Source organism: Oenanthe melanoleuca, chromosome Z, assembly GCF_029582105.1.
Source record: "Oenanthe melanoleuca isolate GR-GAL-2019-014 chromosome Z, OMel1.0, whole genome shotgun sequence".
Taxonomy (NCBI): domain Eukaryota; kingdom Metazoa; phylum Chordata; class Aves; order Passeriformes; family Muscicapidae; genus Oenanthe; species Oenanthe melanoleuca.
This window is the reverse complement of record NC_079362.1, coordinates 38,645,780-38,662,647: the sequence shown is the minus strand read 5'-3', so window position 1 is coordinate 38,662,647 and position 16,868 is coordinate 38,645,780. Positions and strand designations below refer to the sequence as shown.

Genomic DNA, 16,868 nt, shown 5'->3' with positions numbered 1-16,868 from the left:
TCCCGCCTCCGCTCCCGCCAAGAGAGAGCGTGCTCACAGCTAAAGAAAGGACTGGAACCGAGTAATCTGTTCTGTTTTGTTGGTAATTTTAACAACTGCTGTTGTTTCTGCTTGTACAGTTAGATACATTAGTAAAAGAGCTGTTATTCCTACCCCCTTATCTCTGCCTCAGAGTCTTTGATTCAAACGTTTATAATATTTGGGGGGGAGTGGAATTCAGGTCTCTGTTTCAAAGGAAAACTTCTGCCTTTACTGGCAGACACCTGTCCTTTAAACCAGGACAGCGTCTCCTAAATCAAATGGTGGAGATCTCCCTCTTCCAGAGCACCCAGAGTCCCTCATTTCTGCCATAAATCTATTTTCAAATATTTCAGTTGACTTTCCTCTCTCAACAGATGGGAAAATCCACCTCATTCACACACCCATAAGTGAAGTCTAACCCCTCCTCAACCGAGGCAGAGACCTTCCTTGCTTGGGAAGCAGTTTCCAACCTCTAGCTTCCAATCTCCCTCCTCCCAGATTCTGTGGCTTACAGCCTTTCTTCTCTGCAGGTTTCACAAGGCCATGGTGTGTTAGGCTAGCAACCTGCAAAGTTGGATCCACTGTGAAGACCTGAGCTCAAGGCATGGAAAGACCGGACAGAAAAGCCAATTCTTTTGTGCTCCTTTGTGCAAGTTTGTATCCAGTGTGCAAACGTGACATCCTAATTTACCAGGCGACTCACAGCTCCAGCAACTCTCAACTAACAGCTTGAGTTAAGCCTCGATAAGAGCCTTGTGAGCATGCCTGGATTAGCAAAACAGACTAAAACACAAGCTGCCCTGTGTTCTGTGCATCATTAACCCTAAATGCAATCTCCTCCACTGCACCCTTACCTTGCACCAATGGCGAGCAGGTACAGCTGCTGTGGCAGCTGAAACACTGGTGGCATGTCCAGTTACAGCTGTTAAAATGAGAGTAGGAATGTTGATAAGGAAACTGTGGTAGCGTGGTAAGTGGCCCGGATGACACTGCAAACAACCAAGATTTCTTTTGCCTACATGGTATCTGTAGGGCAAAATTATTTCTGCAGTATCAAATATGCCAGCATATACTTTTTTTTTTTTTTTGTCAGAGCAGAGTACTGCTTAATTTTTGTGCTTAATTAGCTGAAATTAACTGGGGAAAGTTAAACTGGGTGTGTATTTTTTCAAGCCTCTCAACCTAGGTAGTGCAGTTTCCTGGCATGCACCCTGTTCTAGCAATAAGATTCAACATGTTTGCAATAAAAAAGACAAGAATGATTAAATGGAGTTGGAAAGTAGTAATTGTTCTCATTGCTTGAAGCAGGCATTAAAAATAATTACAATTTGGCAATGGTATATTCAGATATAAACAGTCAGTGTCTCAAATGCTCATTGGGAGGAAAAGTTAAGAAAAATGAAACACCTGTTCATACATCAGTGCTGCTGCAGTTTAGCAGTATGCAGCATTCCTGAAGCTGTTAAATCCATGCATTATGCCAACAAAAATTTGGCCACATGTTTACTTAAGGCTTGAATAAATATGGCCAATCTCTGGCAAAAATCAGATCAAGTTCTTACCTAGGGTTAATCAGACAGGCAGCAAAACGATAAGAAACCTAAACATAACAAGTAATATCATGTGAATAGCTATTGTTGATGCAGAACAGAATGTTTAAAGAAAAAAAATCTGTGTTCTGATGGATAGAATATATTGAATTATTTACATGGTTTCCAACTGTGTGAATGGAGCTGCTCCCATGGATGGCTAGGACATAAAAGATGAAGTAAGTGAGTGAGCTAAAGTAAGGCCTAACTGAGCACTATTCTCATGGGCTGTATCCACAAAAGCCAAATCTGCAACCTGACTCAGGCTGGCTAATCCTGAGGGTGTGAGGGAGAGTATTTTGAGTAGCAAAAACATATGTGTAGAAGTTTTGCAGTTCAAGTCCTTTAACTCTGCTTTTCTCTTTTGTGGTTAAACTTCTAGAAAACATAAAATAGAAAATTGTATTTGTATTTCCTCATGACCACGGAAAGTAAAGGTTGAATTATAAATTATCTCATGTTTGGGCTTTTTCCTTAGGAGAAGTTTAGAAGACTCATTTAAAAATAAAATAATCTAGGATAAAGTAAAGGACTTCTGGCTCTGTGGCACTTCGAAGGATGCTCAGCAGAGTATCTGCACAGGAGAAACCACACTGCGTTTTTCAATGCAAATGACTTCAGACAGATGTTGCTGCTTCCACTGTTCTCTGCTGCCCACTGTAGCTTCTCCTCCCTGCCAAATGGGGTTCGTGCAGGGCACAGGGACCTGCAGCCTGGCTGGCAAGCAGTAGCATGCTTCCCAGAGGGAATTTTGACAAGAGTCTCCCTTCTTATGGAGGGCTGTAGTTTTCAGAACTCAGAACACAATTCTTTTTTCTTCCACAAAGTGGAAATACCAGACTGATTCTGTTATCCAGTTTAGGGAGCAACCACAGAGATGGGAAAAAGACAAAGAATTTCCTCTCACACCTAAGAAGAAATAACCTTTATATGAAGTGCTTTAGGCAAAGTTTGAAGCCTACAAAAATTGTTTCTTTCAGAGTGAGAACAACTTGTATAGCCCAGTCCTATAGTCCTAAACCTATCACCCAATCTGTAACAAGGGTAACAGAACCTACAGATAAGGACCAGCATGCCAGCCTTTAGACAGGGTAACAAATGGCCCCAAAATGGGCAAATCTGAGTATCCCATACATCCCAAATACTAAAAGATCTCAGATTCATGCTCCAAATCAGAATGATTGCATGGTTGCACCTACAGAGATAACCAGCAGTAAATAAAGAAGCATTCCATAAACAACCAAATCCATAACCAGTAAGTTATAATATTTTTTTATTCATGTTAGAATTTCTATCAGTGTTTGAACATTAATATTTAGAGAGTTTGTACAATTTCCATTCAAAGCTTAAAATGAGAACCACACTAGATCACAAATGGTAACTAAAACACAGTTCTGAATTGTATGAATATTCACACTCTCTTTCTCTCTTAACACTGTTAAACACTTTCTTTTCTCCAGGGGGTTTACAAGGAAAAGTGTGCACTGTAATTGTATCTCAGCAGTGTTCCAAAACATAATGGTATCATCATTACATATAAACTCTTTAAAAATATACTTCTGTCGAAAGACTTGATGACTACTATGTACACTACAAAAATAAATTTTCATATAAATAAATTATATGGCATAATTTTATCTTTGTAAATGAAATGACACAAACCCACTCCTACCAAACAGGCAGGCAATGAGACCCAGTTTGGATATTTTTTCCTTTTAACTCCTTACACTAAAAGCTACAACAAGTCCATAATGTAAATGTTATATACTCTTTCCTATTTAACATTAGTAAGCACTCTATACAAATAAAAATCCATTAAACAGTAAAAACATAACTGTAATAGTGTTTCCAATAGAAATAAAATCCCTGCATTTTGTTTGTTATAAACTGGCATGACAAATACTGTAAGAAAAACATTCTTATGATACAAAAATATAAATATCACCCATGATTAAAAAAGTTAAGAAACAAAACCAAAACAAAATAAATGTTGCCAGCCACTGAATTCTCCCCTTGCCAATGTGACTATCGAAGAAGAAGGTCTACATTGTGCACGAAGCAGCGGACAGCTCACCCACACACAAGCATGCAGGAAGACTTGGGCAGGTGGGAGACACTGCAGCTTGCCCTGGGCCCCTTCTCCCTGAAGGAAGAGCAGGAAGCAAGGCAGCCTGCGGCACGGAGCGGTGCCAGTGGGAGCCCTGCCAACCACTGACACATAAGCGTGGCGGTTGAAGGCAGCTTCCAATTAGCATCATACAGTTTTGTTGCAGAGTTTGTATGATCTGAGGTCACTGTATGCTGCTAGTGCTAAATTGGGGCCCCTCATCCTTTTTGTCATCAAGAGTTTTCATGTTAGACAGTGAACTGGACTAGTAGGCAGTTGTGACATTAACCCTTGGTGTGCACTGAAACAGTAGCTTATGTATCACTGGAATGACACCAGGCTCTCGCCACCTGCTCTTCGAGCGTTCACATTGGAGATCTGTAAACAAGTGCCTCATATCAAAGTGTTTTCAAGTGAGCAAAAAAGGCATGGAAATTTGTGCATTCTAATTATCCCCATTTGTTTTGCTGGCAAGGTCTGTGGGCAAAGATAGACTCCCTGAAGCCACTGGAGAAAAACACTTTCCCATCAAAGAATTGGCCACTGCTGTTCAGGTATAAATAAGGAAAAGCCCCACCACTACTGTGTTTAAGAAGTGAATATTGGTTGTGTTTGGCTCTGAATACAAAACTGAACATCTATCTGCTCAAAAAACAGCTTGGTGAAGGGCAGAAAAAAAAATAAAAAAAAAGAAGACAGAGATAATGAAAACTTGTGTTGCATTATTTTAAATTAAGGTTCTTTGTTCCTAGGGTATATTTCCAACTGGAATACATATTGTAGTGTTTTTCCAGACCCTTCACCTGCAGCAATCCCCTTTTAGTTTAAAAATAAAAGTACAAAAAGCTAAATTAGTTTCGCAAAGAGATCCCAGTTTAGCTGTCATAATTAAAAGTGCCAATGCAGCATGGGAAAACACAAACAATAGAGAAAAGAACTACCCAGGCCTTATGTGTCATTACTGTCCCGGCCCATGAAAAAGCCATTTATATTTTAAAAATGAAAATAAGGTGACCAAAGATACTGTTTTCAATGGTGTTATGACTCAGCTAAGCTGTGGCTCACCATCAAACAATTCATTATCCAGTTTCTAATGCCAATCACAAATAACAGTATCAAAATAAGGCAGATGCTCATTGTATTTCTATAACCACCAGCACCTCTCAATATCCAGCACCTTTGGAAGTGAAAAAATAATGGTTATAGTGCTTGCACTTACCTGGCACATTTTGCTAGGGAAAAAAAGAAATGAAAGTACTACATGAACAGTAATTAAACCTCACAACATTCCTGGGAGGTAGGTAAGTGTAATTATAACCATTTTACAGAATGAGAAATTGAGGCTTGGGGCAGTTAAGTGACTTGATCAAAGTCATGTGATCCAAGTCATTAAGGGTTTGGGACTGAAACGTAATTCCAAACCTCAACTCCCTGTCTTCTCTGGTATTTTAGCTGGGCCTTTGATGATGGCAGTCTATAGTTGTATATATTGGTAAACAACAGAGTTTTCACTAGTGCCTACTAACAGGGAAAGCCAGACTCACATCAGCATCAGTGGGTTTGTAAGCCCACCAAGTGTTAACATACAGTAAAAGAGAAACTACAGTACACCAGGAACACACACACAAAAGCATGCATATGTCCAGATGCACACTGGGACACACACAGCAAAACAAAACCTGCACATAGCTAAGTCTATTTAAGCCTCCCAGATAAACTTGCTTTTCTTCATATTTGCTTATTTTAAAAATTAACACGCATAGCGTGTTTGAAAGTTAACAGTAACTTTTCATACTACCACAGGGTTGTGATATGCAAATTTAAAATATTTTAAACAGACATGTACCTTTAAAAAATCCTATTACATAAGCAATATTTGCATAGAATTATACAAGTAAATTATAAAATATTTAAGCAGCAGCAACTTATGCTGAAATTTAGAACTAGATTAAGCTTAGTTGTGGCACAGATATCAATGTACAAAAAGTACAAAGAGCACACAATATTGTCCCCATTCTATTGCCTGAAGGCAAATTACTCCAGATTATACTACTTTACATCGATCTTTTGTATATTACATATGTGTACATCTTTTAAATACTTAAAAGAAATATTTAACAAAATAATACAATAGGTTACAGTAACAGTGAACTGTTGTCCCCATGCAGCATGTCCTCTTCTACAACTTTAAGCAGTTCTTGTCTTCAAGCAGTTCTGGAATACAGTTATCCATCTTTGGCCTCTTCTTTGCTTCAGTTATTACCCTGTAAAAATACGGAGAGGAAAAAAAAAAGCAAACATTCACTAAAGTTCAAGAAAAACAAACAAATCAAACTAAGCCAACTCATTTCATGATTCTTGCGGCTACAGTTAGCAGTCAGGAAATGCTGGCTCTGCTTTCATCTCAGTCATTAATTTCCTGGTGAAGAAATACTGATGCAGATTAAAAAAATGTAGCTGCTTTAATTTCTAAGTTCTCAGTTTTAGATACCTGTGACAAAATCAGTCAAAACCAATTAACAGCTGAAGGAGAAGTATGCTACATTGAATACTGAGCTTATTTAAGAGTCTCATATTACCATGCACTTCAGCTTGGAAAAGCTAAGCCCAAGTATTTCCTTGTTGTGTGGATATTATTTGTCATATTTCTAGACTGCAATGCTAAAGGCATTCAGGTCTATTAATGGTTTGAGATGTTCAGATAGACATTTTATAATTCAGAAAGTGGTTTCATTTTGAATTATCATAAAAATATCCATCAAAACCCTGTGAGTGTGCATACACATGCATGCATTCGTACGTGCAAAATATTCTAGAATCAAAATAGAATTACTTGCTCTGCTCAAACTGGTGTCTGTCATTGAAAAGCTCAGACAAGCAAAGAGAAAAAACAGGACTCCACACACAAGTAACTATTCTAACACCTTCTTTTTCCCCTGCAAGAGAAGAACATTGTAAAAATAGTGAGAAATGGTTTTTCAGGTAAGAGCCCCATGAAGTTTCAGTGTAAGAACTCAATGGGCAGCTCTATCCTGTGCAAACCCACAATAGCCACTGCAGCTGCCCCTAGCAAGGCAGAGGTTGGCTCAGACACCTCCAGTGTACAAGGCCACTGGGTAAGTCTCTGAAGGCCCCCCAAAAAGCAGGGGACACCCAGCTGAGCAGCAGTGCACTCGGCATAGGACTTCCCACTTCTCACTTGGCTCGTCTTCCAGAGGTATTCAGTCCTCATTATGGACTTTAAATTCTTTCACAAACTATTTCATTCAAGAGATAACAACTCCTAAAGTAGCTGGCAATTTTACACTCTCCTAGGCAATGCCATTTTATATAACTTTTTAGAGCATGCATGATTCAGGATCAGAAGACAGGACTTAAGCAATGGTAAGTGCAGCCACACAGCTCTGAAGGTGTTATACAACATCTCTGCTTTATTTTCCTCATCTGGTTAACTGGCATTGTATGATGTACTTATCCATTATGCAAGGCTCTTTGAAGTAGTTCATATCTGAATGCACTATGACCTCCCAGTCTCAGCCAACCTCATGTCTAGTGCAAAATGTACGATATTCACAGTTAGCAGATTTAAGGTAATCAGTGTGAATGTAAGTAGTGCTATCTATGAAAAGGCATCTCTGAGAAACTTTATCCTTCCTCTTTCTTTTGATCACACCATTGCCTGACACAAGCCAAAGCTTGCTGGGTTGGATGGGGCGGACCTACCTTATTGTGAGCTGTTGCCAGGTATCCTTTCCTCACATTCAACGTCTTGCAGCTCTATAACTTCTACTTTAGAATTCCTCCTCTCGCAGCGCACGTTGAAAGGCACGTGGGGGTCCTCGAAGGGCGCGTGGCCGGCTTCGCGGCGCCCCTCGTGGGCCGGGAAGGCGGCTCCGCGGGAGCCGGGCCCGTGCGGGGCGGGGTGCACGGCCACGGTGACGGAGGCCGAGGCGGTCACGGTGGTGATGGGCTGGCAGTAGGCCGCGCCCAGCGCCGGGCTCCTCACGCCGTGGGCGCGGGCCTTGTGGCCCAGGCGGTCCCTGCTGCTGGGCCCCGCCTGCCCTTCCGCAGAAATCTCAAAGGCGTCCCTGCGAGGGCGGTAAGGAGGGGGTCGCGGCCCTTCCCTCGCCCTTCTGGGCTGTCTGCCCTGGTGCCAGGGCTGCTGCGCGCCAGGATCAGGATTCGGCGGCAGCCGAGGACTCGGCTGATGCCTGGCTTCCGGCTGAACCACCTGAGAGAGACACACACGGTTACGCCTCTGACAAAGCAAAGCAAACAAACACTTGCTTGTACTTTATGCTGAAAATAATTATAATAATGCGCTGACTCTACAAAGCGAATGTTGTGGAATCTGATAATTGATTTTTCCATGGTTTTTGTCTGAAGTTATTAAAACCTAGAAAGCATATCTTCAGAAAAACACAGGATGACAGCTGAAAACATTATTGTAAGCTTCCTACATGCTGGTCCATCTTTTCAGGGGGATGGGTGACAAGCACTTGATCTTAACTCATCAAGCAGAATCACAGGCAGTTGGAAAAGGCTATTCCATGCAGGGAACGTACACAGGATGTTAGTAGGGTAGTTTGTATAGACTGTAGGAATCTGTTTTCTGATTTCCATAAAGAGCGTGAAGCACAGCAGCTACATCAGTCAATAAACCGTGACCAACTTCAAATGTGGCTGTGCTTGTACCTATTTCTAGGCCTCTGCTGAACAAAACCAGATCCGCATTGCGGCTCAGCATGCAACATCAGCAGGGGTAGGAGACAGAGCTTTTTTCACTTTCCTTTGAAATTGCAATTATGCCAACCCAAGGCCTAATATTTGGTACAATGCCTAAACTACTTTCTTCTGGCTCTAATCTTGGCCACCAAACTGTGCTCTTACAGAGAGGTATATGATAGTGATCCACAAGGAGCTATCAGGAGTGTAAAAGAGGTTGGGATCTTGTAATCTCTCCTCCTCTCTGAAATCAGTCATCCAGCAGACTGAGAGCTCTCTCTTGTGGCTGGTGCCAATAGGATGTAATGCAATTCCCATGCCAAAGGCCCTTGCTTTTGTATGACCACTTCAACCCCACCTCAGTTCTAAAGGAAAGAATGAGGAAAACCTTCACTCCCTGTTAAGACGTTTTGGCATAAAGTCACAAAGCGCAATCAGTCAGAAAGAGTTTTCCCATGAAAATAAATAGATTTAAACCCCTCCCCCGCCCCCCCCCAAAAAAAAAAAACCACACAAAAAAACCCAAACCAAAAAAGAAAAAAAAAAAAAATACACCAAGAAACTTCTTGCCCTCCTGCTAGTCCATATGAAAGCTACTTACAGTGGATCTTGCAAAGAGAGGATTCTCAGTCGCTTCCACTATTACTTGATGGACTGGTGCCCCAGGGCCTCGCGTGGCCTCGTACTGATGCAGCTCTTCACTGATGCCAGACACTGTGGTTTGAGAGCTGTACTCAGAATCAGAGGAATCTGACGCATTATTTGTGTGGCCAGGTGGCAGTGCAAACCTCACAGTACCAGGGGGTGGCTCAGGAGATGGTGTGGGCAATCTGTCCTGTCCATTGGCTGGAGAAACCTGATGACAGCAACATTTCTGGTTACATGCAGCTAGCTTTACCCTTTTAATCACTAGTGCTTGACACAAATGATTTTCTGCCAAATATACCCTGCCAAGCCAACAACCTTAGCAACAGTTTTCTGATGAACATAGATACTGAACTGAAAAAATTCAAGTATAAAAGGCATGACCTCCATCTGCAGATATGTATCTAAACAAGACTATGCAAATTCTTCTGGGTATCGTTGTCTCAGGAAGAGCATGTATGCGTATGCACTTGCTCTTGTAAATATGAAAATAAAAGTAATATGTGGGGCTCCCTCCCCCTTTAGCAAGCATTAGCAGTGATTTCATAAAATCACCTCAGTGGGTTGGCACAGAGTTACTCCATGTCTATTTGCAAAGAGAGATGGATACACACATCACAGCAATATATATTGTAATAACACACAAATACACATTGTTTGAGTAAAAGACAAGCCATTCATACTGTTAGGAATTAAGAGATTACACATTGTTGTCAAAACTGTTTTACTAATATTAAAAGAACCCAAACACTTCTGAAATATACCAGTGCTGTATACATACCCTGTGTTTTATTCTTGTGCACACACATATATATAGACATGTGAAACAGCAAACTGACTGTACTGACATGATAAAGATAACCCCATGTAACACAGTAATTGTATTAACTACAGAGTAGGTAATAAAGGATCAATAACCAAACATAAAGTTGGCGTCTGTGAATCCTGGAGTCACGACTTGGACTTTGTACTGTAAAGTCATTAACATCTAAGCAAAGCCTTCCCTGCATCAAAAATGCTACTTGAGGCAGGAGAATGCCACAGGGAGAGGTGGCTGGACAGTGGGGACCTTCTGGCAAATCAATCATGGTTATCAAGGTGTGGTCTATGGACCACCACTGTGTGTGTTGGTCCACACAGGCCTTCCTGGTGGTCTGCTCAGTTAAACACTTTGAGGAAAGCAACAGAGCCAGCGAGGTAGGAAAGTAGAAAGTATGTGTATAAAACTATCTTCTGCAAAATACTGAGGGAAATTCTTATTTTACAAACTTGTCTGCATATCACATTATGCAAGTCACATTATGCTAGCAGCATAAACAACACTATCAGGTTTGCTTATTGCGACCTCTAAAACAAGACTTATTAAAAAAACATATAGAAATGAGTAGTATTGACTATGTAATGAACAGCACTTCTAATACAAAATTATTAAAAAGCCTGAGAGCAAGAAACTTAATACACGAAAATTTTAAAAAATACTTTCTAAAAACAGAGGGTGATTGAGGGGGCAGCAGTGCAGACATAGTATTATTTTTTCTGTTCACCATTCATTTTACTGACCTCAGGGTATGGTCCAAAGAATGAGAGAAGAACAGGAAGCAGCACCAATCCATTGAGAACTCCCAGAATAGTTAGGATTGCCAAAACAGCAAAGAAATACCTGAAATACAGTTTAAATGGTTTGGGAGAGAATAGCCACTGTTAGAAATAAGGGATTACAAGTTACTCCTACATTTGTTAAAACAAGACAGATACTAAATTAACTCTAACATATTGCTAACATCAAAGGAAACAATTATATCACTTTTCATATAAGATATAGGAGTTTTTACCTTTTGAATTAGAGAAGCTACACTCCACAAAGTGTTAGTTGAGAAAGGAAAGAAAAAAAAATTACATTTGTTAATTTCCCACAATCTGGAAGCATGTAATGTTATTTATGAATGTGTTACACAAACACAAAAATATGGAATGTGCAGGGAATAGCTGAATGGATTGAAAGCACAAATACAATGAAAAGGGGCCCCCATTAGTGAAAACCCAGCAGAAGCAAACAAATGAAGTGAAGGGTGTAGAATTTAAACAATTTAGTGTAGAAGGAAAAGAATCCCTCTTCTCCCAGCAGCTAATCCACTGTGAAATGCTTCTGCAACTTACAGCAGAATGTCTAATTAAATCTACAGTATATCAGGTGAGGGTTTTCCTTGCTGTTCATTAATCAAACTTAACGCCTAGAATTCTGTGAGTTCCAGTTTTACCAAATAGCTTGAATTGCAACTCTTTTACAACACGGGAACGCGCTTTCTGCAAAGAAAATGCTCATTCTATAGTAAGCTTCAGCATTGTACTGAGTAAGAGCGCTCCACAATGGCAGAGCTGCAGTGCAGGCTAATCTTTTGTTGAACAATTTAGCATCTCTGAATACTCTTGTTTTGCGTCAGCCAATTCAAACATAAAGGCTGAAATACTATGGAAGAAGAGAAAAGTGCACAAGTAGTTGTCCTTTCCCACCACTGAGGGCTAAGGTCTGGGATCCTTCATGAATACCAAGGTAAACCTGTCAGTAAAAGGAAAGTCTTGCTAGTTGGTATTCGGCACAGCTGGGGCTCAGACTAAACTTAAGGCTGAGTTGTAACTAATGATTTCAAGGACTCAGTCTTAGTAAATTCCTGGAGGAGAAGGCAAAGGAGAAAAACAGAGGGCAAGTTTGCTACTAATGGGTCTGCTGATTACATTGTCTAGCTGGCAACAAACGTTACTGCCTCCTTGTTTCCACATCTGATCAAATATATCAGACTCCTGTAAAACTATGAATATCCTGCTATTGTAAACATTTGGGAGTTTCTGATCTGCATTAACAAAAATCAGCAAGCCAATCTACTCTACTAACATAAACCACCAGAACTTTAAACTGGGACACAGATCAACAACAGGCATTAAAAACATTTGCATCTCATCCATCTAACGTTAGAGTAAACAGGAGGATTATAGCTTTGGCCAGTTGGTGTATACAGTGTCTGTTAATTTACTTAATCTTCCACATTGCTGGACTAATCTGTCGCTTTCCGGAAGTTTAGGATCTTCTTCGCCCACTCTAACAATGCTCAGGCTCCCCGTAGTTTCTTTTATTATATTTTTTAAACAAATTTAAATGAGATTGTGCTATAAAATCAGAAACTGATGGCCAAAAAAAGTAAAATAACAGAAGTTTTAAAGTTGAAAGGCTCATTTTATAAACTGAGAGCACATCCAATCCAAATTTGGTGTGAAGGGCTGCTACAATCTTCCATTTGCTATGACACAAAAATGTGTGCCAAAATGTCATCTGTTAGATAGGAAAGTAGCACACCAAAATGTACCCCTGTAAATTTAAGTTAAATCTATCAGTAGCCTGTATGTCAAAATGGTTCCACCCTTACAAAACCAGGTCCTAAAAAATAATTATATTTCTTCAATACCAATACAATAAAGTTAAAAATAGTGATTTTGAGGGAAAACCAATTCTATTTCAGGACATGTATAGTAATAATCTTCATGCAGGTTTCATGAAATCTAACTGCAAACTGCCTACTTTCTTCAAATCTCTATCACACTTAAACAAAAAGCCTGATGAGATTTAGCAGTCATTCTCTCAGTTCGTGCCCCTGACATTTTGTTGTTCTTGTTGTCAAATGGATGTCAGTTAAGTCTAGAGATCTATCCAGCTTATGTCTACCTAAGTAGTTAAGCCATCTTTCAGAGCACTTTTTATTTGGCCCAGTTCTACCTCAGTTCCATTTTAGGGCTTGGATTATTTTTTTTGTGTCTGTGCTGTAGTTTACCACAAAGAGCCTGTGTTACTTCTAAGATTAGCCATTTTGCAGAGCTCCACAAGTTGTTTGGAATAGAAGAGGATCTGTTTCATTGCACTTCTCAAATTCCCCTTAAGAAAAGACTTGCTTTCCTCTATACTTGACAAACTCACATTCTTAATTATATTCACAAGAAACAGCCTGCTTGTAGTTCTAAACAGAAGGGCCTTCAGGCTTTGCTGTACAAAATTTTAGTATGAAGTTCTGTGTTCATATTTATGGTTCCCCAGCTCCCAAACAGGGCTTTCTCCCCCCCACATCCCCCCACTCCTTTTCCTCATTATGTAAAATCCACATAAGGATAGAAGGGGAAGGCCCTGAGAGAGTCACTTGCAGCACAGTTGACTGTTTGTAGGTGTCCTTTGCATACAAATTCTTGTGCATACAAGAAGTCTGGAGGACCTCAAGGCTAAAGGTCAAATGCAACTAATACTGGACAATACAAGATACTCTGAACTAATTCAAACCCAGAATTACCAAACTTTCTAAAGAGCAACATTTTTGGGTTTCTTCATGCTAAGCGTCAGATTTTCCTGGAACAGATTTTAATGCCAGCAATGGAAACACTACCATGTCTAGCAAGTAACAAGGAGTTAATAAAACAGAGGGAAAGCAGGACCATGACGTAAGCATACTTGACACACCATGCATAGTAATAAAATGACAGATTCACTGAAGTGAATAAAAATTAAAAGCACACTTATTTTTATTTTTGAAAGAAAGTTAAAACACAAAAATGCTTTACCTGACAATAAAATCAAACTCTGATCCTGCAAGCATTAACACCCCAAGCAGAGTGGACACAGCCCCATCCAGCACTGGTGCAAACATGTGCTCCAATGCAAGGACGGCCCTATGGTTCCTGTCTCCTATGGCAGTTAAAAACGCCTGTAAAACAAAAAAGTCCATTTCATTAGGCATGTGTACACAACCTTCCAAACAGCTTCTCTCCTAGCATTCTCCTAACTGTTCCATCAGTTAATTACTCCAAAGTACAGTTTATCAAAGTTATCTCAATATCTGGCTAACGCTTGAGAGAAGGTCTGATCTGCAGTTATACCACATAGCAGCTGCTGAAGTCACAAAACCAGAGTAAGCACTGATGACAGAGTCAGACCATAATAATTCCGGAAGCAATACCTATTTGCAACAGTAACCTTTTGTCTCTGGATTTGCCCTGAAAAGAATTAATGTCATGGTGAAAGCACTTCAGGTGTGAAAATTGCAGGGCTACTCCTCTCATTTTTGTGGGTCCACAGCTGCTGTGACTTTTCTTAACATTTTCATTTCACTCAAAAAAACCAAGGTTTTTGAAACTTTTAGTGCTTCAAAGCTAGCAGTTCCATACATACAAAATTATCCTAGGAACAGTGCTGAACATGGTAGTCTCTAAGCACAGTATGACTAGTGAACTGCCTTCATGCCTACAACTCCTTACGAGTAAGTTCTATCAAGAACACACAAATGCTGATGGTGTTTGTTATGAACTTGTCTACTCTGTGTATGACTTAATGGCATAAGAAAACAAGAACCTGGCTGATTTCTTCCTGTGATTTCTAAGGGCTCTCTTTGATTAATTCCCTACTGGCTATTAAGAAACGTGCTGAAGCAGCTATCTTCCTCACAGTCCCAGAATTTAAGTCTCTCTCCTCTAGAATACTAGAAAAAAAACAAGGTCACAATTCACAAGGAATAGCAGAAAACTGACCCACAAGTGGATTGTGAATCACTCTTAAACTCAATTAAATTCAGCATTAAAAGTTCCAGAGCTGCCTTTTTTGTTTATACAACACTGATTTTACTATTTATATGTTCCATACTTTTTATCTCCAGTGTCAATGTGAGTTTGCTTGGCATTTTACCTTCAGGCACAGGTGACCCATAAAGTCCTGTAAATTAAATTAGTTTCTTCCCATCTAGAAACAACTGGTTTTTTCCTTTTTTATTCAATTTTTTCCTGTTTTGAATCTTCAATACTAAGACACTGTCATTTCTTTCTTCCTCTTCTACACCATTAGTTTCTAACACTTCCCAAATTATTTCAAGTCCTTGCAACCTCATTTACATTTAAAAGTCTATCTGTCTGTAGCAGCAGGGGAAAAAAAGATGTCATAACTTGAGGGATCCAACTGATCCTCTTTAATTTACCCTACACTTCCACTGTGGTTTTTCTCAAAATGATTCTTCTCATTTACAGTGACTTTATGTGCCCTAAGCCTGTACATCATCTAAACCACTAGATAAACAGTAGAAAAATATTTTCCTACAGACTGCATGTTTGTGCCCACTATTATTAGCCAATGGCCTCCGAGAAGAAGGTGCAGATTTTACAAATAGACACTAATTCAAACATGTTGACATTCAAGAAGTCCAGAAATACCAAATGACACAATATCTGATTTTGACAAACTCCGTCTGAAGAATTCTCTTCTGCAAGACAGAGAATCTACGTGCAAGAGGCAACAAAAATCTGTGTAACACTGTTGCAACAAGGATCATGAGAGTCTGGACTGAAGCAAGGTTTTCTCTACATAATTAAATCAATCAGACAAACAGGTATCATAGCTAATGTGCCCTCTCTTGTCTCCTGGGAGACTGACTCAATAGTTAGGAACTACCTCATCAAGATGAACTCTGTTCCATTGAGACAAACAGAACGGTACATAAAACTGTGATCATTTTGCTTCTGAGAACATATCACTGACAAGAAACTGTAAGCATTTGTGATCTGAACATTGCCATAATTTATTTTGTTTTTAAAATGCTTCTTGATTTTACGTACCAAAGCAACATGAACAGTGAATTCCACACCAATGCCAACAGAAGCAATCAGGATAACCACAGGTACTGCACTCAGCTTTATTCCAATTAGACCCATCATGCCAAACAGCTCCACAGTCATCAGAGCCAGCACCACCACCTAGATGATTCCAAACATCTGTTAGTAACCTTTTATACTCCAGACAATGACGAGAAAGCATTTCAAGATTAACATGGTTACCATAGGACATATTCCTCAAAGCCTTCCCATATTCCCAAAGATAAGCTGCTTTTACTTGTTTCATTTTTCTCAATGGCAATGTGAATAGCCTGTTCTAAATTACACCTAAGAACCAGTTAACACATAAAGCACCAGCTTTGTATTAGTTACAATCCATCAGTGAGCTGAAAAACCATTTGTTCCTCCTTATCATGGATACTCCCAATAGGTACGTTTTTTTCTTTTTCACCCATCTTTCAGACAATCCTTCCAGAAAAATTGTCTTTCAACTACCTGTATTTGAACTCTCTTTTGTAGAGCTGCAAATATAAGTGAGGATGTCTGAAGCACAGAAGAAAGTGAACACCATAATCAGCTGATGAGTCTCAGGTTACAGAGGGACTCTGAGCTTTTAAGGTATTAGGGGGTACTGACATGGACAAAGTGAACAGTAAAATATAAGAGGAAGCTTTTATTTTTCTTTCATCTACCTTGTAAAAAAATTGAGGAAAAGGGACAGGAGGAAATTTGGAGAATCAACTTTAAAAGTAGCTAAAGCCTAGCAGGAAAAAAAAAATAGACACACTTATAAAAGCAATGGTGGACTCTGAAAATAAATGCCTTTTCCAAAGGAAAAAAAGTATGCACTACAATAAATGATTTTATAAGCTAATGAATCAAGCATAATAACATAAATTGCTTGATAAGGTGCTATGAAAAATATTCTAGACTAAACATTTACCTTTTAACATACCTGTCATATAAATGTACATTGCAAAAACTAGTAACTGTTTTATGCTTCTCTACTTCTGGCGTTTTATAAACCATACGATAGTTTAAGGAATTTAAACATAGGAACATCATCATTCAATTTAACTTCAGTGTTTACTGAGAGGGTTTTAGTGCCTAGCAGAAAGCATGGAGGAGTATTCTTTGCAGTTTACAATTTT

At 39.5% G+C, this 16,868-nt stretch overlaps 1 protein-coding gene across 1 annotated transcript in view; it reads right to left on the bottom strand.

Moving 5' to 3' along the window:
• Positions 1 to 2,866: 2,866 nt before the first annotated feature.
• PTCH1 (patched 1) overlaps positions 2,867 to 16,868 on the bottom strand; it is a 67,853-nt gene continuing 53,851 nt past the window's right edge. Inside the window, exons 19-24 of the mRNA XM_056514116.1 lie at positions 15,721 to 15,858; positions 13,684 to 13,826; positions 10,648 to 10,747; positions 9,044 to 9,298; positions 7,441 to 7,948; positions 2,867 to 5,981 (exon numbers count right to left, since the gene is read on the bottom strand). Of these exons, the coding sequence (XP_056370091.1) occupies positions 7,442 to 7,948; positions 9,044 to 9,298; positions 10,648 to 10,747; positions 13,684 to 13,826; positions 15,721 to 15,858 (1,143 nt within the window). The 3' untranslated portion in view covers positions 2,867 to 5,981; position 7,441. The remainder of the gene's footprint in view (positions 5,982 to 7,440; positions 7,949 to 9,043; positions 9,299 to 10,647; positions 10,748 to 13,683; positions 13,827 to 15,720; positions 15,859 to 16,868) is intronic.